This window comes from Manis pentadactyla, chromosome Y, assembly GCF_030020395.1.
Source record: "Manis pentadactyla isolate mManPen7 chromosome Y, mManPen7.hap1, whole genome shotgun sequence".
In the NCBI taxonomy this organism is placed as follows: Eukaryota; Metazoa; Chordata; class Mammalia; order Pholidota; family Manidae; genus Manis; species Manis pentadactyla.
In genome coordinates this window covers 36536394-36559501 of record NC_080039.1, presented here as the reverse complement: position 1 = coordinate 36559501, position 23108 = coordinate 36536394, and the positions used below count along the sequence as shown (strand labels likewise).

The following is a 23108-nucleotide window of genomic DNA, read 5'->3' as shown; positions in this document are numbered from 1 at the left end:
GCCAGGGTGTGTGGTCTTTTTAATATATATACTGTTGGATTCAATTTGATAGTATTTTGTAAAGGGTTTCTTTATCTGTGCTCATGGCAGACTAGATCTGTGATTTCCTTCTAATACCTTTGTCTGGTTATGGTATCAGAGCAACGCAAGCCTCATTTATCGCTTAAAAATGAGTCCTACCTCCTTTATCGCTGAAAAAGTTTGTGAAGAATTGGTCACATTTCCTTGGAGGTGAGGTGGAATGCACTAGGCATTCAGAGCCTGGAAATTCCCTGGTGCTCACATATTGGTGACAATCCCAATGTCTATCTTCCATGTATAGGACTATTGCTGTTTTCTATTTTTTCTTGGGTGAGCTTTGCTACTTTATGTCTTTCAAGGCATTTTTCTGTTTCATCTTAGTTGAATTCATGAGCATAAAGATGTTGAAAATATTCCCTTGTTACTTAGTTTATCCAGAACATTTCCTCCTTCCTAAAGCACTTTGTTCCAGAACCTTCCTGTCTGGTTTCTACTCTACCTCACAGACCATTCTCTCTAGGTTCCTTTTGTTTTGGGTATTATCCTGACCCTGCCCCCTCAACCCCCACCACTATGGCCATGGTGTCTCCATTGCAGACTGACTCTTCTCTATGTACGTCTACACCTTGGGTGACCTGTCACCTAGGCCTGTGGCTTCCTCCTGGTAATTCCCAGATGAAGGGAATATTTCTAGCCGTGCTCCCTGCCTGAGTCCAGATACACCAAGCCAACAGCCTACTCAACATCTCAGAGGTCTGCTGGGCATCACAAACTAGACAAACCCCAAACAGGCCACCACTGACCCCCAAAACTTTCCACCACCGTTCTCTGCCATTCTGATGAGTGCCACACTGTGCATTCACCCTCTGTGTGTGGAGGTGGAGAAATGCCAATTTCTTTCCTGCCTCCCTTTCAGTGCATAAGCCAGTCCAGGTGCAAAGCTCATCCCAAGCCTGAGGAACTCTAGCCCTCCTCTGCTCCTGACGTCTCTGCACCACCATCATCTCTTGCCTGGATGTTGACAGTCGCTTCTTGGCTGGCGGTCTCCACGCCTCCCCCTGAACCCTTTTCTCTCCACACAGCAGCCAGAGGGGCCAGGCCTCCAACCCCAAGTCCTCCATGCCTTCCTCTCATGCTCAGTCAAGCCCAAAGCCCTTGCCTGATTAGCCCCGTGGCAGCTTGGCACTCTCTGCCTCGTCCATTCTTGTCGGCCTTCCTGTTGTTTTGCAATGTGACAGAGTAACATCAGCCTCCTATCTTTGTTTGATCTGCCTGGAATGTCATGGTCCCACCACCTGGTCCCCTCACATCTGCACATTTCTCTTCAAGTTGTCAAGTTCCCTGACCCTCTTTCTAGAGAGCTCCCCACCTCAGCCACTCTCTGATTCCAAACTTTCCGTGTACTTCCCTCCACATGAGATGACACCTGAGATTTTTTTAATTCATCAGTCTGTTCATTGTCTGTGTTCCCCAGTAAACTGCATGAGAATAGGCACTGCACATGCATCACCTCTGTGTCCCCAGCACCTGGCGTATGTTTCCAATGGCTGCTGTGACAAATGGTCACAAATGTGCTGGCTTCACACAGCTCCCATTTGTCATTTCACAGTTGTCTTGGGTCAGAAGTCTGGGAACAAAGAGGTGGTCCAGCTGTGTCCTCAGCTCAGGGCTTCCCAAGTCCAAAATTGAGAGTGGGCTGGGTGGATTCTTATCAGTAGCTCTGAGAGATGATTTGCTTCAGAGATCATTCAGGTTGCTGGCCAGATCGAGTTCTGTGGGGACTGTAGGACTGAGGTCTTTTTCTTGCTGGTTGTGGGCCAAGGCTGGTCTTTGTGCTCAGGGTCCACCCACATTCCTTATCATGCTTTCTGGGAGGTGCCCATCAGCAATGATGGGTCAAATTCCTCCCATACTTGGGCTCTCCCCACCTATCCTCTGCTTCATCTCTGACTGCAGCCAAAGCCAAAGTCTGCTGCTTTTGAAAGGCTCATGTGATTCGAATGCACCCACTCCAATCATCGAGGATCCTCTCCCGTCTTAAGGTCTCTCACCTGCAAAGTCCCTTTTGCCATATCAAGTCACGTTGTGACAGGGCCAGAGATGAGGGTGTGAGTGTCTTTGGGAGCCCACAGCTCTGACTACCTCAGTGCTCAATAGGTACTCAGTGACAACTCAAAGAATCCGTAAAGAGCATCTTTTTCCTGAAGGTTTGGTGCAGTGTGTGGCCCTGAAGCCAACCTGGGGGGACTGGTCAGCTGGAAGCCATCTTCTCCCCAATCCAGATGGATGCCTCACCTCTGCCCCTCCGGGAGAGCTGATTATCTAATGCCCAGAAGCCCAGGTGGAGAGGAAGGTGTTATGGGTACCACCTGAGCACAGCTGAATCTGCAGAATGAAGGGGGCAGGATTGGCACAGCAGCTGACTCTCCCTGCAGCCCCCTGCCCCATGCCTGCTGCAGAGAGCTGAGGGTCAGACCTGGCCTCTGAGCCTGCCTGTATTTCATCAGCAGTTCTTGTGGTCTTGGGGGTTCTGAACCCCACCTCACCCTCCTCCCCTGACCTGTACAGAACAACCTCACCAATGCCAGGTAAAGTCCAGAACCCTGCCCATGGCAGGGACCTCGGGTGACCCGACCCAGCCTGGCTGTGCTGTGAAGCCACTGAGGTGGGGGTGGGGGTGGGGGTGGCGGGAGGGGAGAAGAGGAAGGGGGGAGGTGTCTAAACACATGCCCGAAGTGTCCCTCCATCACTTCCCCAAAGCTGCCCTTCTAGTTCTCCGCCACCCCCAGCTTCCTGGGCAGAACGCTGGCATCTCTGAATGTGGCGGGTGGGGAGGCTTCTCCCTGCCCAGGTTCCTCCTCTGAACCTCTGCCTCACGTGAAATCTCCCTCCCAGGTCAGTGCAGAACAGGTCGGGGTGGGCACGAGACACCTCCCGAGAGCTGGCGACTGTCAGCTGTGAAGGCGGCGCCTTTGTGGTCAGGGGTTCCCCTTGGGGGGCCGAGGACCCGGCTCGGAGGTGGGGGAGGGAAGGAGGGGAGTCCAGGGCAGGGCCCTGCCTCCAGCGGCAGAGGGAAGGCCCAGGTCCCCCTCACACTCCCCGCGCTCCTGACTGGAAGGGCCGGGCGGGCGTGCCTGCAGCTGCCCTTCACCCAGGCCCCCGGAACCCCAGGCCCCTAGCCCGGGACGCAGCAGGACGCCTGCCCAGGCCTTCACGTGCGGACAGGGCCCGGGGGGGGGGGGCGGCTCTGCCCAAGAGGCTAAATCCTTGTCTGCGAGTGCGGGTCAGGAGGGGGCCCCTCCTCTGTGTCCCTCGCCTCCCCTGGCCCCGGCGCCCCTCCCCCTGCCGTCCGCGCCAGAGGGGAGGGAAGGGGAGCGGAGGGGAGGGCGCAGCGGCGAGAGCCGGCGCAGGGGTGGGCTCCTGGCGGGTGTCCAGCAAGGTCCAGCCCCAAGCTTCGCCTCAGGCCAGGAGGCTGAGCCGCGGGTGGAAAGGCCGCATCCTCCCCGTCGCCCCGGGCCCCCTCCCCCTCTCCCCACCCAGACTGCTTGCTCCCCAATTAGCAGAGCCGCGCGAGGACCCCCGCGCCCCCAAATCTCTGCCTCACCCGCCTCTGCTCCGCCCCCTATGGCCGCAAGACGCCCGGTCCTCGGTTCCCCGCCGGCTTCCCAGCGCAGGCCGGGAGCTCTCCGTCCCCGCAGGGCAGGGGGCACACCGCTGGCCTCCCACAGGCCGTCCTGGGAGGTCAGCGACCACGTCTCAGTAGTGGGGTGGGGTGAATAGGCCCTGGAGAAAGGCGGGACAAGCCTCCTCCCCACCGAGGCCCTGAGGAGGGTGAAGCTCACCAGAGAGCGGGTGGGCGACCGTGAAGTGGTGGCGCAGGGGCGGGTGTCAGAGGACTGGGGCGCTGGAGCGCCAGAGTGTGTGGGGAAAGCAAGTTGGGTGACCCCTTCTGCTCTAGTCTTGGCCCTGCTAAGGGAGGCTGCTCACAGACCCCAGGCCGGGGGGCTTCAGCCGCGCTAGGTATGTTGGGTCCCAAGCCGTCCCTGGGGGTCCCCAGCGCCCCGACCTCACGCGCCCCCCATGAGCTGTCTCTGCAGAATGTGCGGTCAGGACATCCACTTGGACCTGCTTCTCGAGATGTTCGGTTCCAGGACAGCCTCTGACGGTGGAGTAGGGGAAAGAGGTGGCCATTTCTTCTGCACAAATTGGCGCCCGCGTCCTAGAAAGTGGACGTTCCCTTCCTGGGATATTTTTCTAAAGCCAAAGCATCTGAAAGTGGTTGGCGAATGGGGTACATCTCCCTGAGCGCACAGACTGTTGCGTCTCCCAGTTCTGAGCATAACAGTCAGGCTTCCTTGCAGTGGGGGACAATCGCGGTTTCATGAAGCCCCTGCAAACTCTGGCCAGGTGGGCGCGGTCCGGAAGCCGATCTGACCGTGGCCTTCACTGCGCTGGAGGGATGCGCCATGTCCCCAGGCGCGCAGGGACATTGGCAGAGCCTGATCCGTGAAGAAGGGCAGCGCGCGGGCACCGGTCCAGCACAGCCAGGGGGGACAGCGCCCTGTGCGCGCCCCTTGCGCCCGGGGAGGCCTGCGGACAACTGTTCGCGGGACGCCACGCGCGTGCCAGCCGGTTTCTGCAGAAGCTTCTTTCGGCCCAGGGGCCGCTGTCTTGGGAAGAAAAGTGCCGCTCGCTGCTTGTGGCATGAGATGTATTCGTTCCTTTCGTCTGCATTTTGAAATTGGAGAGAAAAGGCAACTTATTTTGAGCCTGTTTTGTTTTCGAACTGTTTCCAAACCCCTCGGGGACCTGTGCGTAAAGGGAAGGCTAAGGTGGGCGTCGGGGGGGCGGTTGGTTGCGACAGGAAGACAGGATTCACTTTCGCCGTGTCCTCTCGCGTAGGCCCTGCTCCAGGAATGAAAATAAAATCAAAATGTACTCCTCAGCTTTATTCCTGGAACATTAATTACGACAGAAACGGCTTCCTGCGAGCGCTTAATGTATTCGTAGCGAAGGAGAGCTGTTCCATTGTTTGTTTAGCGGTGGTCTCCGGAAAACGGCCCTCTTTAGATGTCCTTCGTGGTAAACTGCTTCGCTCCCTGAAAAAATAATGTTTTTCTTAAATAATACATAAAGCAAGAGTCCTGTGATTACATCTGAAAGGAAAGAGTTTTAATGTCCACCATATGTTGCGAAGTACATGCTGAGGGGTGGGGGAGAAAATTCCACAGGAAACAAGTATTCCCTCCTAGGATATGTATCTTTACAAATGCATTTCTGTATTGAGGGCTATTTTAGAACCGTCCAGCTCCCCGCCCCCACTCATAAATCCTGTGATTTGTAGCATAAGTAATAAAGAAACCCTCCGTGTTCTGGGTGGGCCCTGGAAGCGCAGATGCAGGCCACCCTCTGGAGCAAATCCTGCCCCATCAAGCCCTTTATTAATATGATAGATGTCGAATTTGTCCAGAGGATCAATGTTATCCATTCACAGGCTGGATTAACAGAGCCCACAGTAATGAAAATCTATTAGCCTCTCATTTGAGACGCGGATGTTTGGGTAAATCAATAAACAACATAGGAGGGAATACAAATGCCGGTTTCTAAATTTAAAAGCGGGGTGGGGGTGGAAGGGAGCGCCTCTATGCAATGTGTTAAGACGTCTGTAAAATTCCGCACCTCTGATCAATACTCATAAATATTTAATGTGCGGGGAGGATTGATTGTTGTTAAAAAGGCTGGCTCTTCTGTGAAAAGCATTAACACCCCCTCTGTTCTTAGCATTAATAGAAATTGTCTTTCCAATTACGTGCTCGGAAAGTGGGCCACACCTGAGGGGCGAAATTCCTTGAATATGCCTCCTGCGTTTCATGGGAACCGAAGGTGACCCTCCTGGGTCCTGAGTTGACAGCTTTGTGGGGGAAACAGGGACTGGATGGGTGACTCTCACCGCCTGGAGGGGTGGAGGACCCAGACCCCTGCCATTAAGAACTCAGAGCATGAAATCTGATTTAAAGTAAATACATTCAGATGAGGAGAGGGTCCGTTTGCCAGATCTGAGTGAGCGGTACCTTTTACGAATTACAGAATGTTAAATATTTGAATATTCATGACCTCCTTCCCTCAGCATTGTAAATACGAAAAAGAGGGGGACAGGCAGAAGAAATACAGTGCTCCTTCGTTACAATTTACCTATTTTTCACACAGAACGTCGTTTTACAAGATCGAAAAATGCCTCGTGCATTTCCTTATGCCACCCTTTCCCCGCTTCTGGAGTCTGCGTGCCCTGGGCTTGCCCCAGGAGGGCGGTGGGTGCCCTGGTCAGCCTGTCCAGTCCGCAGGCTCTCTGCCCAGGTCTCCTGGGGAGTCCAGGCTAGGCTGGAGCCCCCTGGACATCCAAGTTTAACCTGAGTACCTTCCGGTCCGCGTCCCCCGCGGATACAGTAGCTAAGAAGTCTTCTGGCCTATTTGTTTTCTGCAGTCGGGGGAAGGCCAAGGACGAGGAGAGATCCCATCACCACCGCAGCGGGTGCGCGACCTGCCAGCGCTGACCCCTCCCGCCAGCAGGTCGCCGCGGGGAGACCCACCCGCCGGTTCCCTGCCTCTCAGGACCGGCGTGGCCCAGTTTTCAGGTCTGACCTGGGGCTGGGGAGGCCCGCGGGGCTCCAGCTGGGGCAAAGTCGGGGTGGGCGCGCAGGGCCTCCAGCTCCCGACACTGCCGGCCTGGGCTCGCGCTCTCCGCGGCCTCGCCAGGATGACCGTCCGCGGAATTGGGAAGCCCGATCCGGAACGAGAGGACCCAGGTTCCTGTGGGCAGCGTGCGGGGCGAGGGCAGCACCCTACCCCAGACGACGCTGGCCTCCCGGGGTGGGCCCTTGGCTGCTGGGTGGGCTGCGGAATCAGTCTCCCAGGTGGGGGTGATCTGGGGGGCTGGTGAGCACAGGACCAGCGCTTAGAGCGCTGCAGACAACACAGCACGGTGCCTCCAAACTCCTGGGACCAGCATTTGTGTACAAATGGCTCTCCACCACCCTCCCTCTCTTGGTCCCTTGTACAAGGTGTCCTTGTATTTTTATTCCGTCTGATTGCATTTTGCCTCCGCGTCTCTTCCTGTCTGTAACACCTTCGGGACCTCGCGGGTCCGAGCCGGTTAGGTGCCTGGGTTTTCCGGCAGCGGCGCGCGCGGGAGGCGGGCGCGCAGTGTCGTCCGCGCGCCGAGCAGCGACCCGCGCTAGCGGCAGGGTGTGAGCCTGCGGAGGGCTGCGGAAATCAACTTTGCAACTGCCCCTTTCTTCCAGAAACCTGATGCCCTCTTTTGCTCTCCCACACCCGGGACGTTTCTTTTTTGTTGGTGTTGTTTAGAGAGGAAGCCAACGTGCCTTCCTTTCTATGCACAAACTTTTTGTGAAACCCGTTTCTCTTGAAGAGTTGGCAGGACTCGTGGAAGACAGAAAGCGTCCCTATTCGCACAAGCTTGCTGAGATTTTAAATTCTGTCCCCCCGCTCCCCGGGTCTGGGTCTTCCTTGGTGGGGGGGTGGCGGAGGAAGCTGCTCTCCAAGCCCAGACAAGCGCCCCTTACGCAGCGCCCTGCCAGCCTGGCAGGCTCTGTATACTCCCCTCCTGTCTGCAGTCCCGGGAGGAAATGTAACGGTTTGTAAAGTGTATACACCCCGAGGCCTCAGGCAAGGGCTCGAATTAGCAGAAAATACCTAGTAGGAAAGGTCCTTGGCTACCACAACATACATAACAGGAACGCTGGGCGTCGGTGTCTCTGATCTTTGTAGGACAGTAAGTTAAGGAGCCTTCTGCACTCCTGGCCGGGGAGAGGAGAGGGTACAGGGGACCTCAGCCTCCACAGTCACCAAAAGTTAAAGAGTGAGGCCACCACTTTGCTCCCCAACAAGAGAACGTTTGGGTAAAGCGGCGAATTACTTCCCCAGGTAATTCGCTTTAAAATTTTAAAGCGTTTAAAAAACGCTTTAAAAAAGCCAGGCCTTGGAGATTCAGGGAGTGCGTGTGGGTGGGTTAGCACATTTCTTTCAGGACAGACTCTTGGGAAACCAGTCCACCTACTCTGGAAACCAAAGTTATAGGCCTCAGTGGGGTGTTGGATTCTCTCTCTGGCTTAAAGATCTTGAACATGCAGAGTCCCCGTCTGGTGAACGTTGGAGAGATTCCTGGAGGCTGCCAGCCCTGGTTGGGGGGAGTGTTCGGTCTTGGGCAGAGTGTGATCTGAGGTCTAATGTTGGGGGGCAGCGCTGCATTGGGGTCTGGACTGGAAGCCTGGGGACTCCCATTTGGTTTTGTGAAGGAACCCCGGGCCTTGAAAGGCCAGGCCCTATGGGACCCCAGGAGAATGCGTGGTCCCTGGGGCCCTAGGGGAGCGCCTGGCTTAGGGTTCTGGTTTGGGTGAGCAGGCTGCAGCTCCGGGGTTCTCCATCAGGTCCCTGGGCACCTGACCTCCCCTCCCGAGACTGGGGGACTGTTGAGGTGGGACACAAACTGGGGAGGGCATGTCACCCTGACTCTGAGGAGCCTAGAAAGTTGCTCTGGCCCAGAGCCCCCTCCCCCAGACCAGCTCCTTTGCATTCTCTCTCTCCTCTCCGCCCCTCGCTCTGCTGTCTCTGCAGTAAAAGAGTTCAGTTGCCGTCTGGGGTCCCCAGACCCGCCCGGGCAGACGTTGAGCCCTTGGGATCCCGGGGCGCATGCAGAGGCTCGTCCCCAGCCAGGACTGTCAACTCCGGGGCCGCCCGGCGCCCGCACCCCGCGCACCGCCGCTCCAGCGCGGCCCTCAGCGTTCCCCCTGCCGACCCGCAAGGCGGCTGCATGCATAATGCATGAGGAGCTATTTGTAATTCCGTGTGATATCCACGCGCCTCCGCTTTGATTAGAAGGCCGCGGTGACAAAGACCTGTTTGTTAAGTTGCAAAGCCTTCTTCGCCTTTGGCTTTTGAAGTCGGGAATGGGGGGTGGGGGGCGAGGCAGCGTCCCGCAAATCCCCCAGCTCCGCCAGCCGCACGCGGGGCAGAGCAGCGCAGGGTCGGGGCTGAGAAGTGCCGCCGCAGAGCTCTCGGAGGGAGTATGGAGGGCAGAGCGCGGAGGGCAAACCCGGGGGCTGACTTGGAGGGTGGGGACAGGGAGGGGAAGGGCAGGTCTGTTTCTCCAACTCGGGCAGCTGCCCCTGGGGTATGCTACCCGTGCCCCCCCCCCAGGGCCCCGCGGATCCCGGAGAAACGGCTCGGGCTGCGGCGGCGCGCGCTGGACAGGACGCTGGGTACCGCTGAGCGAAGCCCCCCATCCTGGGGTCTGGGGAGCCGACGCTTCGAAGGAGGAACGGCCTTCAGAAAAAGCCAACCGAGCTCCTCCAGAAACCGCGACAGCCCCCACCCCCGCCCCGCCGCCAAAAGGCTTGTCCCAAAGCCAGGGGTCAGGGGGAGGCGGGGGGCGGGGGTGTTAGAGAAGGAGGGGGCAGCAGAAAAGTCAACTTTATTCGTAGAGGGCATATTGCAGACAGGATGACAGGCTTGGCTTCCGGGTCGTGACTCGAATTCCGTGTTGCCATTGACAAAGTGGCCGCTCCTAAGCACGCCGGGACGGCAGAGTGGGGAGGGGGTAGTCAGGAAAGCCGTGGCACCACCAAAAATATATACTCCCCCCCCCCCAATAAAGATCCCAGACACCAGGCTGTCAGCACGGCTGTAAAGAAGGCTGAGCGGGCCCTGCCGCGAGTCCGCAGGACCGCCGCTTACAAACCGGTTCTCCCGGAGACCCGCCGGTCTCTCCGCGTCTCCACCGCCGCGCTCCGGATGCGCGTGGCGGCGTCCGCCCCTGCAAGGTCTGCGAGCCGCTTTCCAGGGCCGCTGAGGCTCCAGGGTCCACGTTCGGGGACCCCTGGCCTCCTTCCTTTCGGGGCGCTCGAGCTGCTCCCCAACCAAGCCGCGCGCACGAGCCGGCTCCGCGGGCCACGCAGGCGGGTTCATCCGGCGGCCCAACCGCGTCTCCAACTTGGGAGTCCATTCTCGTCTGCGGCGGCGGGGGCCCCCGGGCCTCTCGGCACCGCCACGCGCGGACACATCCTGCCAAGACCCGCTCTGCGCGCGCGGCAGGAACCTCGTCACCCTCAGGGAAGTCCTCGAGTTTCGTGTCCGCCAGCCATTGAGAAAATGCGGGGACCTGTTTGGGGGCGCTGCTGGCTCTTGCGCCCGCTCGCGCGCGCGCACCCTCTCCCTCTGCTTCCGAAAATGTGATCTTTACGTCTCCACACCAAGGTGCACCGACGCCAAACAGTGATGAAATGGAAGGGAAGCCAATTGCCGGCCTGGAGGTGGGGGAGCGACAGCATCCCCGCGTGCGCCCGCCGCCGAGCCTGGAGCCATAATTGCTGCAGACAGGCCGCGCGGGGGGTTGGGCGGAGGTGGCCGCGTATAAATAGTGAGACCTCAAATGGAAAGGCATAAATAACTAGCTGCACGAGGCATCCACCCTCGCCCCGGCGCGCGGACGCGTGCGGACCACAGCCCGGCTCCCAGGCAGCCCCGCCGAGCCCCGCGCGGACGGACCCCGCAACACCCCCCCCACCCCAGGGAAGCCATGGAGGAGCTCACGGCTTTTGTATCCAAATCTTTTGACCAGAAAAGCAAGGAGGGTAGTGGCGGCGGCGGCGGCGGCGGCGGCGGCTGCAAGAAGGATTCGATCACGTACCGGGAAGTTTTGGAGAGCGGACTGGCGCGCTCGCGGGAGCTGGGGAGCTCGGACTCCAACCTCCAGGACATTACGGAGGCCGGCGGCCACTGTCCCGTGCATTTGTTTAAGGACCACGTGGACAACGACAAGGAGAAACTGAAAGATTTCGGCACGGGGAGGGCCGCGGAAGGTAAGCTGGCCGGGCGCCGCCGCTCCGGGCCGCGCTCGGGTCGTTGTCTCCTCGCCGCCGAGCCAGCCCGCCTGCCCCTCGCGCTGCGCACGGGGAGGCCCCGGCGCCCAGGCTCGCTCTCAGTTCGACCCCAAAACTCTTGAATTTACAGCCGCGGCTCGCACGGAAATGCCCCCGCCGCCTCTCGCCGGTCTTTTCGTTAAGAAAGGAAGGAAACCTGGGGAAGTGGGCGCGACAAGTGCGGACACTCGGCGGGCGGCAGGAGGCAGGGAGCGGAGGATAGGCAGGGGCTGGGGCCGCGCGCTGCCGGCGCACTGGCTTCCCCGGGCGTGGTCACTAGGCGCCGCGGAGGGAACTTCCCCGGCCTGGGGTGGATTCTCGTGCTTGTGCCTTAAACGCGAGGTCGGCTGTAAGGCTGCCGGGTGCGCGTCTGGGTGTCTGTGCTCGTATTTACACCCACGCGCCTGGAGGAGCGATCCGCATACATCTCTCCAGCGCCCACCGCCTGCCGGTTTCCCCAGCTGGGAATGGGCAGCGAGCGTGGAGGACGCGCTGGCTGCTGGTCGGGGAGTCGCCTCTGCCCTCGGAACCTCTCCACACTATTTCCCCTTAGGCAAAACTTTCCCCTTGAACCCTGACCGTTGATCTTGGCTGACGCGGGTCTGTGAATTAAACTGAGTTAAACTTCATGCCCGCCGGTGGTCAGGGTCTGGATGGGGCGTGAAGGGCCAGGAAGGTCGTGGCTGGGCGCAGGGAGTGCTGGCCCACAGTTTGGCAGGACGCAGCGGGCCCTGCTGTGGACACATTGTGTCCAGGGCCTCTTTCCTTCGGCCACCGGCTCACCGCTGGCCGTGTTGTTGAATCGGGGGAAAAGGCGGGTTTAGGAGGGCTCTCCCACCTGGGCACTGTCGTCCCAGCTGAGATATCTCTGTACCAACAGGGCAACTGGCAGCGATAAATCAGAGGAATAAAATCAGCCGGATTTCTCATGGGGCATCGCTCTGTGTCCAGTTTTCAATACAAAGAGAGGAGATACAGAGGCTTGCCTGTCACTCCACAGTCTTGTTTTACTCCCCAGGGTGTCGAGAGAGGTAGGGGCCATCTGTCTCCCCCAGAGGTGCTTCTCCTCCAGAACCCCTTGCCTCAGCGCCTTCTGGACCCTGCACTTTGGGTCTGGGGTGGTGTCATGGCCTTGGAGCTAAATTCTAAGGCCTTGACCTTGCAGAAGAGAAAAGCTGGCAGAGATGTAGAAACAAGCCCTTGACCACTGGCAGCCCGGGCAGCTTGGACCCAGCCAGTCTTATCTTGGGGTTCACCCCTTGGCACGGCCACCTGGCACTATAATTCATACACAGAGTTTACCTTCATGGAGACACTGCTGTCGGCGAGGTGTTACTTGGGGCCCACCTTTAATTTCAGAGGTTTGCAGTGCCTGATGGCTGATCTCCGCCGCTCCTGACCAGTTACCCAAGTCCTTTGTAGAGGCCGAGCCTCCTGCCCCCTTTCACCCTGTGGAATCCTGCCATACAACTGCAATAATACGAAGAAAGCAAAGCCTGATCGAGGCCTTTTTAAAGTCAGAGGAAATAAGGACATCACCAGCCCCACCTTCCCCCTTTCTGGATATGCAGACCCCTGGGATGGTCCAGACCCAGGATAGGAGCAAAAAACAGAGGTGCAGAGACTCTTGGGTTCCGGAGAAACCCGGAGGTCTGGGTGCTGGAGCAGTGCCCCACTGAGCCATGCGTGGGAGTCTGTGGATTTTGCAAAGCTTGCCTTCGGTTCTTAAGTGCTTGGAAGGCCAGCTTCTCAGCTGGGGTCAATCCCTGGGGTTCAGTCTCAAGACAGGAGGGGACTGTGGGCCGCCCTGGATGGGATTTAGTTTGGGGAAGAAATAGGTGTTCCTGGAAATGCATTCGGTTGGGGTTTAGTACCCAGCACTACAGGAGCCTTGAGGGGACACTTTCAGGCAGAGTCTGGGGTCCAGTTTGGGGACCCTGTGAGGGGAGGCAGGATGCCAGGATTTACCCCTTTTCCCGCAGATATTTGGCGTCTTTTCCCTTTGCGAGTTTTTGGGCTGGGCCAGGAAAGGGGCTTTTTGCCTTACTTCCAGACCGTTTGGCTCCCCTGAAGGCCAGCTCTTCTCCTTGACACTGAGGGGACTTCTAATTAGGGTACAAAGGTGCTCTTTGCCTGCACCCAGCAGGCCCCAGGCACAGGAGAAGAGGACGGGAGGGAACCCGGCTTCGGAGGTACAGCTCCCACCATCCTCAGGCTGGGACCTACTTATTTAAAATCCGTGAGCTTGGGAGAGGGGCTGCATTTTCTGGAGGTGGGAAGAGAGGGTTTGGGGGGTATTTATCCTAAACTCTGACCTTACTGCTTGATGTTCAGCCCCCCCACCTCACCTAGCAAATACTGATGCCGTCATAATATTCGGACTTTAGAAAGTGCCCCTCTTGGCGCCCTGGTGGGGTGTGTGCAGGGGCCACAGGGTGAATATGTGGGAAGAGAAGCATCCAGGAAGCCCCAGGCCGCTGCGCACCCAGCCGTGCCCCCACTATGATATGCCTTTGCTCTGTGGTCTGGAGGAGACCAGGGTAGGGGCCGCACACCCAGCTCCACGGCATGGGCAGGGAGGTTCTGACCGGGCTTGGGGGGTGGGCCCTGTCCTGCTGCACTGCAGCCGGGTCAGCGGCTCTCCCGGGGCCTGGACCCCCAGCCTGGCCTGGGCATACCCGGCACATTTCCTGGCTGCCCTGCCGGGGACCCACACTTGGGGAATTCTGCTTAGGCTTGAGTTAAAAGCAGTATTTAACACCTCCGTCCCCTTGGAAAGAGAGAACGAGACGGAGTTAGACTATGCCAGTATGCCCACAGGCACGGAGTGGAAAATTGAGGGAAGCATTCAGAGATTAGGCCAGGAAACACCTAAGCCGCCAGGGCCCGAGTCGCTCCCCAAGAGCGTGTCTTCCGCCGGAGTTTGCTTTACGGACTTGGCGCAGCCGGGGGGCCCCTTCCCACGGCCGGCACGCGCTCGGGGTTTCACCGCGTGGTGCAAAAGCGCGCCCGGAGGGCTGCCCGTCGGGAGCGCAGGACCCCCGGGCCGGCGGAGGCGGGCGCAGGGACTCGGGGAGCCTCAGCCTGTGCCGTGGGCCCGCCCCGCAGGTCTGTACGAGTGTAAAGAGAAGCGCGAGGACGTCAAGTCCGAGGACGAGGATGGACAGACCAAGCTGAAGCAGCGGCGCAGCCGCACCAACTTCACGCTGGAGCAGCTGAACGAGCTGGAGCGGCTGTTCGACGAGACGCACTACCCCGACGCCTTCATGCGCGAGGAGCTCAGCCAGCGCCTGGGGCTCTCCGAGGCGCGCGTGCAGGTAGGAGCGCGCCGCCCGCCCCCCTGCCCCCGGGCGCCCCCTCGGGTGGCCAGGAGCGCGGGGCACCCGACGCGGGGCGGGCTGCACCCGGGCCTCCCCCAGACGCCGCCGGGGGGCCTTGCGGGGCGGGCCGCAAGGTTCGCACGAACGGTTCGTGTGAAGCTCTCGTGCCCCGCGCGTCCAGGTCTCCCTGCACCTCGAGGGGGTGGGAATTTGGATCTGCCTCTCCGCTGCTCCCTTACCCACCGCTCCGCAGCCCTTTGCCCCCTCCCTCCCACGCCTGGGAGCCCAGACAGCCTACGGGAGGGGAGGAACGAGCTAGGGGACTGTGGCTCGAGCCCACGCGGGGCCGGATTAGCTAAGGCGCGGGGGCGGGGGCGGGGGCGAGGGCGCATGAGTTCAGGAAGCCCCATCTGGCGCGCCACTGCTTGCGGGGCCCTCGGCGTGCAGCGCACGTGCGCAGAGGGGACGCTAAGGGAAGCCTTTCTGGAGCGTTGTAAACGTTACGTTAAATTAATTTATTTATGGGGGGCAGAACCGCGAAGGTTTGCGTCCTCAGGTACGGCAGCCCCCGCCTGGGAGGTCGGGCCTGCAAGCTGGGCCTTTCTGGCCTTTCTCACGGGTCTGAGTAGCACAGAAAAAGGGTCAGGATCCCCGGGCTCTGGGGACTGGCTTTAAATCAATGGAATTAATGTTTCCAGCCGGGAAGGGGGCCGTGCAAAGCACAGGACCTCGGGAGGGTGGGTTTCTTACTGATTATAAGGTCCTCTCATTTCAAATACAATTTCCCCCCAGATTTCGTATTTTACAAAACGAAAATGCAAACATGCCTAATAATGTTGTGCAAAATCTTTAATTTGAAAAGAGATTTTTTTTTTTTTGCTCTCAATACCCTTCCATTTTTCCCGTGTTGCTTGCTGCAATAAAAAAAACCTCCTTAAAATGAGATGCAACACTCCCCAGGCATTTTCAGCTCTTCTTCACAGTGGCAGCTGTTTCTAGAACCGTCCAGCAGAGGTGGGACCCACAGGCAGGGTCCGAGGACCCTCTCCCCAAGCGGCATCTGTGGCCGCAGCGAGGGGAGGCGGCCGGCCGAGGGTGGCTTTCCCACTGGACACCTTTCTCTCAGAAGATGGATTGGGCTGCACCATATAAATTAATGAAAAGATTAAACTTTTGCTGAAGGGGATATCAACTTTTATGTCATCTCCCACTGTCTTTATCCCTGGGATCTGTAATATCTCCCAGGCCTTGATGTACTGTTTCTATAAAAATAAATTACTTGTAATTTAATTCCACACTATTTCTTTCATTTTGTAGTCTATTACTGAGTAGCACCTTAGCAGGAGAGACCGAGCGGTAGAAAATTGGTTCTTGGGTGCCTGTAGATCTCAAGAATGTCCTAGAATAAAGGGGGGCACGTGAGTGAGTGGCTATCCATCTAGGGGCGAATTAAAATTTAACGCCTGCAAATAATAATAAAAATAAACATGGGAATAGAATAAAAAAGAAATAATTTTCTGTTGGCCACAGGGAAAAGAATCCCGTGGCAAGAAAGAAAAGCCAGAGAAGTGCTCATAAAAATCAATTAGTGAAAACACGGAGGTGGCGGGGTCAGAGTCCTGGGCAGTGAGGGACAAGGGGCCAGGAATGGGCTGCATTTTCATCCTGGCTCTGAACAGTTTGGTTAATCCTTGTCGGTACAGCCTGTGCCCTGTTGTTAAAGGATAGAGTTTCAATTTAGTGTGGAAATTTGCTGTAAATAAATTGAAGATCCTATGGAAGCTGGTCCTTATTAACCTTTTATTTTTAGTGTTGTACTGGAAGCTCACATCACCCAGCTGTCAGGGTTCTAATCGAAAGTTATGAGACCACGGTGAGGAGCAGGCGGTAATTTAATTACAACAAATATCTTTGGGTTTATGGCGCAGAGCTAAATTAAATGTCATTATTCACTGTCTGTAATGGACATCAAAAGGAAATCAGATTAGGGCATTTGTGAAAGAAATCAGCGACTGGTCCTTAATGAAGAAATGACTGTCTGAACCACTGTACTGCACTTTACTTAGCATATTCAGGGCTAATTGGAATTGATCGTGAATCACCCCAAGACTGATTTATTATCGCTTAACGCACGGGCTAATTCATCACTTTTATTTTTCATAATCTTATTATTTATTTATTTATTTTGCCCCCGCTGAAGGAAAAGTGAGCTGTGGCTTTCTGTTTTTGAAAAATACCTTTCTGGGGTGGGGGTAGCGGGGGTGCAGAATGTGCTGTCCCGACGCTGGCTTTGGTCCCCCCCAAAGACTGGGCTCTGGGTCTGACAGGGAGCAGGCGCCTAGGATGGGTCCAAAGGGTCCAGTCCTATCCGGGGTGGGGGGAGTCCTACGGGAGGGGGCGCAGGATGTGGGGTCAGAGGGATGTGCCTCACGCTTTGCAGACCCAGGGAAGAAGAGTGAATGTAAGCCAGAGCGGGCGGGGGAAGTTGTGGGGACTAGTTTTCAGCGCAACGCGACAAAACTTCTCCAGGCTGTCTGCAGCCTGGGGGGGGGCGTTGAGCTTTCGATCGTTCTTGAAAGCCATTTCCGACAGGCCGCTGGGCTGGAGATCTGCCTCTTAAGCACCTGGGTCGGAACAGTTCCTGTTTCTTAGACTCCCGGGTGCGTCCAGCCCCTGGGTGTGCTGAAGTGTCCCCACGCGGGGTGGGGGTCCTGGCAGCCCCAGGCACTGCGAGCCCGCTGTGCCGAGCTACCCCCGGCTGAGTAGCCCCCAGAAGGCTTTCTTTCTGCTGGTTACGGGGCGTGGTGAGTGGCCGCCATCGCAGCAATTGGGCGAGGAAGTGTGTAAGGGGCGCTGCCGGAGAAAAACAGGGAAAATTAAGAGACTAAGATCAGGACGAAGTGGGGCCTCCAGATTTCGTCAGCGACAGCCTGAGGGCCACGGTGGTGGTCAAGGACCCGGGCTGTGTGGGAGAGGGGTTGGTGTGAGTGTGCAGAACTGGAGGGGTCTTTTGGGGAGAGCCCTTTGCACCCAAATCTTGACGTGTCAGGCCTGTGCATCTCTCTGGGCTGGGCGAGGGTCCCACCGCCCTTTGTCGCCCAGTCCCCCAAGAACTAGATGTCCTTGGAGAAGCCCCGTGCCCACTGTGCAAAGGCTGCATTATCGGGGCACGCTGGGTCTTTATGGTTCGAGGACATTCACAACTACATAAAGTTATCTGGGAGACCCCCCACCCCCAGGATTCCAGGGAACGCAGGGAAGACATGGAAGTTTCTGGACTCAGGGTGTCCTGAAATTGGGGAGGGGGCCGGATTCAGACCCACGTATCCATCTGTGCACCCCTGTTCCTTGGCCGCTAAGGTTCAGAGGTGGAAGGTCAGGTTCTTTCAGGGGCTGTGGCGGATCGGAGGGGGGACCGCCTGCACAAAACGGTGGAAAGTTCTCGAGTCCACCCCCCCCCCCCCGCAGTACCGGCAGCCACGTGTTCACGTTAGATATATGGATGTGACGCTCAGGTTCACCTAAGGGACCAGGCAGGGCCCAGAAGTGAGTTTGAAAATTCCCACATCTAGGTAACCAGTCAAGGAGTGGGGGTGCGTGAAAGTGGGTGGGTGGGGGGCGGGAGGGAACTCTGTCGGGCAGGGCGCGAAGGTGCCATTGAGCGTCTTGGGAAAGAAGCCTTCGTACCAGGCCCGGCTCACTGGGCTGTGTGTGTGTGTGTGTGTGTGTGTGTGTGTGTGTGTGTGTGTGTGTCTTCGCCATTCCCAGGTCTGGTTCCAGAACCGGAGGGCGAAGTGCCGGAAGCAAGAGAACCAGATGCATAAAGGTGAGGGCGCAGCGGGCGTGGTGGGGCATGTGGGGGGGCGTAGAAGTCCCCAGAACCAAAGACACAAAGGTGGGTGTGCAGCGGGGCGTGGCGGGCAGCGGTGCCCCCACCGTGCGCAGAGGACCCGGGTGCATCACGCCTCCTGTCTTCCCCTGCAGGCGTTATCTTGGGCACCGCCAGCCACCTGGACGCCTGCAGGGTGGCGCCCTACGTGAACATGGGCGCCCTGCGGATGCCTTTCCAACAGGTAGCTCGTTTCTCTTCCTTCTGAGCCACGCGGGCCCCGCCTCCCCGGCGTCCTGCTCCCCCCTCCCCCGCTCCTCCCGCCCCGCGCAAGAAAAGCTGCCGCTTTTACAAGGGGCATTTATAGATCCGTTGGCACGTATTAAAATCACGCTGTAAAACTCCAAGACTCACCTTTGGGAGTGCCCGGACATAAAGTCAAACACGAGTTTAGAAAATTCAGAAGGAAAAAAAATGCCACCCACACAGGTTGCCTGGTTGGGAGTGGGGGTGAGACAGGAATGCCCACACTAGGGTGTGAGGGCCGGCGTTCCCATCCCGGTCTCCCTTGCCTGCCTGACAGCCTCGACTGGCAGTGTCTGTGCCCCTCCTGGCCTTCAGCGTCACCCTGCACCTCGTAGCTGGGGACATAGGGCCCAGTACATGCCCTGCGTGGCGTACCATGGGGTGCCCTGCGTGGACCAAGCGCCCCAAGGACAGTGCCCTGCTGGGGGACCAGCAGTAGGATGGATGGTGCCAGCTGCCTGGGGGCAGATCCAGGTCCCCAGAGTGAGAGCCCAAAGCCCACATGGGCCCTGCCTAGAGGCAGTGGAGATCCCTACGGGGGGAGGGTGTTGTGACTGCCCCGTGGCAAGCGGCGGCGGTCTGGGCAGGGCGCTTTGCTTTGCTGCAAGCGGTAGGCCTGGGTTTATATTTGGACCGATGTTTGCTGAAGGGCGGGAGGTCCGGTGGTTCAGGCCCAGGTCTCGTCGGGTCAGCGAGGGCCTGGGGAGGTGGTATAAACAGACACCTGCGAGACTGACCGGGATAAGAGCCTCGTGTTCTCAGACTCTCGGTGCCCAAGGAGGGCAGGGCGTCCTCTCATCTTGCCTCTCTCCCCACCCCTGCTCCGGACCCATCTTCTGCCCCTGCAGTGCCGGGTCCCCAGGGTAGGGCGGCTCCCTGCATCACATGCCAATGTGGGGTCAGCCACTAGGTCCTGCAGAGATTAGGCAATGGGCGCCTCCAAATTTGGTGGGGGCTCTTTGCAGGTTCAACAATGTGGGGAGGGGGTCGGTGAGGGGGAGCCCCTATCAGATCCCTGGATCCAGGACGTACGTCAGAGGTCAAACAGAGACTCTGGGATCTCGTGGGGAAACGGTGCCAGCTGTCGACACCACCTCGAGAGGATGCACAGTGCGGGGTGTGGGATGCGCTCCGGGATCTGTTGGCATTTCCCAGCCGTGTCCCGAAGCAGCCCCCGGCGGTGGGGAGGAGGGCGGGTGGCGGTCCCCTGGGTGATGAGCGTGGAGTCTCCGAGGGGACCCCTCGGCGCGGGCTCACGCTGCGCGTCTGCTCCCCCAGGTCCAGGCCCAGCTGCAGCTGGAAGGCGTGGCGCACGCGCACCCGCACCTGCACCCGCACCTGGCGGCGCACGCGCCTTACCTGATGTTCCCGCCGCCGCCCTTCGGGCTGCCCATCGCGTCGCTGGCAGAGTCCGCCTCGGCCGCCGCCGTCGTGGCCGCCGCCGCCAAGAGCAACAGCAAGAACTCCAGCATCGCCGACCTACGGCTGAAGGCGCGCAAGCACGCCGAGGCCCTGGGGCTCTGACCAGCCGCGCGGCCCGCGCACGGCTCCGGCCCCGCCTGCCCGCCTCCCCGCCCGCCCCCCTCCGCGTCCCCGCCGGCCGCACGGACGCCCCCGGAGCCAGGGCGCGGGCCCAGGCGCATCCGCCTCCCGCCCCGTGACCGGGGCCCTCACGGCAGGCCCAGGAAGGGCGCCTCCGGAATGTCACGACTCCCCAGACGGTCGTAGAGACTGCGGGAGAGAGCGGGTGACGGTCAGGCACCCCCCCCCCAGCCCCGGACCGCGCTGTCGGGGCGTCCTGGGACCCCGAGCCCGGTGGAGCCCCGCGGCTCTGCGCCCTCGTCTGCAGTCTGCGTTCCTACCCTGTGCATGCGGCCTCCTACACACCTTCCGAAGATCCCAGAGTCTGTGAAACAGAAGATGCTGGTCTCTGCCGAAGATGCCAGTTCTTGGTGGCCAACAATTTTATTCACCCAAGGACCTGCAGGACGTGTATGGATTTCAACGTGGACTTTTGCATCTCATCCATGGCAGGGGCCGCGCTGGGCTTGCCCGCCCCCCCAACCCCCTGTCCCAAAAGGCAGCAATAACGAAATGCATCTGACGCCCTGGCCTAAGCAGGGCCCACAGGCGACGCAGATCCCTCACGTCGTCAACATCCTGGAACTCCTTATAAGCACGGTCTTCATGCACATATACGGCCCCAAAGCACAGAGTTGAGGATTCCTTGTGCCATAGAACAGATGACTATAACTTTTGCAGTATCTGATTCCCGAGTTGACATTTTTTTTTTGCTGTTTTACAGAATTCCGATGCGAAGGACTTGCATCGACACACAGGGGCGCGGGGGGGTGTTTGAGGCGTAATACTGATGCACCATTAATTTTAGTGAAATGCAATTCACTGCAGTCAAGTGCAATACTGTAAATATGATAGATTTTAAAGAAATTAGTCCTGCACTCTTTGACCCACCAGCTTTGGACGGCTTAAAGGCATTACCTCCTCCTGTATGCTGCGGGCCTGGCTGCCGGGGGCCCATTGGCAAAACGACGGGGACTGGAGAGTGTTTGGGGTTATGGTGGGGGTCAGGCGTGTGGGATGTGGTAGAGCAGGCCTGGGAGGTCGGTGGCCGAGCTGTGTCTGGGAATGGGGAAGAGTGAGGTCGTCCAGGCAGAGAGATTGAAGCGAATGTTTGCAAGTGGTGGGCAGTCCCACGTTGCATCTGAATCACTCATTCTCCTTTGTTTCTTCCAAATTGGGTAAACACCAAGCAGCAACTTATCTTAGCAGGTGGCAAGGCATGGGAAAGTCGATTGATGGGAAGTAACCAAAGTGAACTTTGGTTCCCAAACAAAGCACCTGAATTTCGGGGAGACGTGCTTTGGGTGCGCTGTTTGCATTTGGGGTGAGCGGTGTGGGGTGAAGCTGGGCTTCTACCTCGAAGATAGACACCTGTGTTTTTGCTTTAGTCACTGAGGCCTGCCCAGAGGGAAGCTGTCTATTACACCCTAAATGGCCATTCAGCAGGCATTTACCCAACTTCATTCACTCACTCTGTTTCTAAAAGTGGTTTTGGTCTTTCCAGATTTGGCATTAGCAATTTCTTCCCTTATCCCTGATTTTGGTACCTTTCCCCAAGAAAAGACAGTTTTCCTTTCATGGAAAGGAGCGCTTGAGCTGAAATGTAGCTGCCTGTCAGGTTCTGTATACTCTGCAACTGTACAAATCAAAAGGCCCCTTCGACTATTTATTTTGCAATTTCTGTACAGCTCTAAAATGTCAGAGACAGGTGAACAAGGCAAGATCAGTATTTTTAAGTCACCTGAAACTTGTTTTTTCAGACACTAATGGCATGATAGAGTTGGCCTCAAATGATCAGTTTTGCTTTCAAACAGCTGTGAATAATAATAACAACAACAACAATAATAATAAGAGGTCCTATATATAGGCTTACTTTGCTTTACATGCAAAACCATGCATTTCACCTCCTTCAGAACTCCATTCATCCTCAAATTTAACACTTGGCCAAAGTTGCAGGTAACATGTGTACATCCCTATTTTTTTCCAAAATGTGTGTAATAATTTAGTTAATCTAAACATCATTGTCCGAAACCACGCCTTTCCTGGCAGAAAAGCACTCCACACAAGCAAAAAGATATGAGGTCGGATACTGGCAGAACCTGAAGTTTTAAAGTAAAGCTGCAGGCCGTCTGTTGTGCTGGGAGGCTGGTGGCCTAAGACCTGCCCGATGGGGTCACCTAACCCTTTTTACATTTTCGGTTTGCTTTATTTAGCATGGAAAGTGAGCCAGGTGTAACCGTCGCCTTTGGGACCCTCCGAAACAGAAGCAGGGCAGAGAACTGTGCGGGTGGTATTGGCTGTGAACACTGGCTGGGTTTGCGTCTCTCCCTGGAGTGAAGTCAGGGTGCCCCTCTGCAGGGTGAGTGGGTGGGCATGGCATGGAGGGCACATCGCCCAGCTGCCTCTTCCTCCAGAAATTCTGGGTGCATGTGAATGGGTATTTCAGTGTGGTCTATAACCGGTCCCCTCCTTTCTGGGAGGCTGTCAGGAGGGGAGGGTGTTGTAGGCAAAGGATGCTGGGAGTGGCATGTGTGTCTCTTGGTTTTCCAGAGCAACCAAGACCCAGGACATCACACCCACCTTTGCATGCACACATGGGGTGGGAGTGGCACATTTTTCCACAGGTCGTAAGAATTAAATATGGGAGGCAGACATAATTTGGCAGTTGGGTGCTTGTTACTCAGACAAGATCCCTTTCAAAGTCAATCATGTTACTTGCAAATACCATTGGGGACGGAGGTCGAGTGTGCTGGCCTAAAGATATGTTGCCTAGGAAGCGCATCGGAAAGGATTCTGTTTTCACGCCACTGGATGGGGCACAGGGGTCTCCCGTTCTCTGTGAGCCTCGGCATGTGTGTGTGCAAACGTCGTCTTCTGTCCACGAAGCAGGGGGGACTCTGTTTGCTGAGATGGTGTGAGCCTTATAGTGCTTTCGTTTTTCCTGAAACCTTGGCCAAAGAGTGTTTTTAGGGTGGGAATCGCCCTGGTCGGCCCAGCTATGTTCTTGCAGTTATGCTGTTCCCCTTCAATCTTCTTAAGTCACTGTTTGTTCCTCCTGTCGTGTGGCCGCAGTTGCCCTGGAAAGGCATCGCATTTCCTGGATCTTACATTGCACAT

At 57.6% G+C, this 23108-nt stretch overlaps 1 protein-coding gene across 2 annotated transcripts; it reads left to right on the top strand.

Annotated features, from left to right (window-relative positions):
• The first annotated feature begins 10549 nt into the window (after positions 1 to 10549).
• On the top strand, positions 10550 to 19934 carry LOC118935964 (SHOX homeobox). Of its 2 annotated transcripts, none has more exons than XM_036932675.2 (5): positions 10550 to 10895; positions 14064 to 14272; positions 18044 to 18101; positions 18260 to 18348; positions 19689 to 19934. In XM_036932675.2, exons 1-5 carry the CDS (start codon positions 10613 to 10615, stop codon positions 19932 to 19934), a joined length of 885 nt encoding a protein of 294 aa, XP_036788570.1. In that variant the 5' UTR covers positions 10550 to 10612. The 2 variants fall into 2 exon arrangements, with proteins under 2 accessions (XP_036788570.1, XP_036788569.1); XM_036932674.2 differs by having other exon boundaries at positions 18260 to 18355; positions 19645 to 19934.
• The last annotated feature ends 3174 nt before the right edge of the window (positions 19935 to 23108 follow it).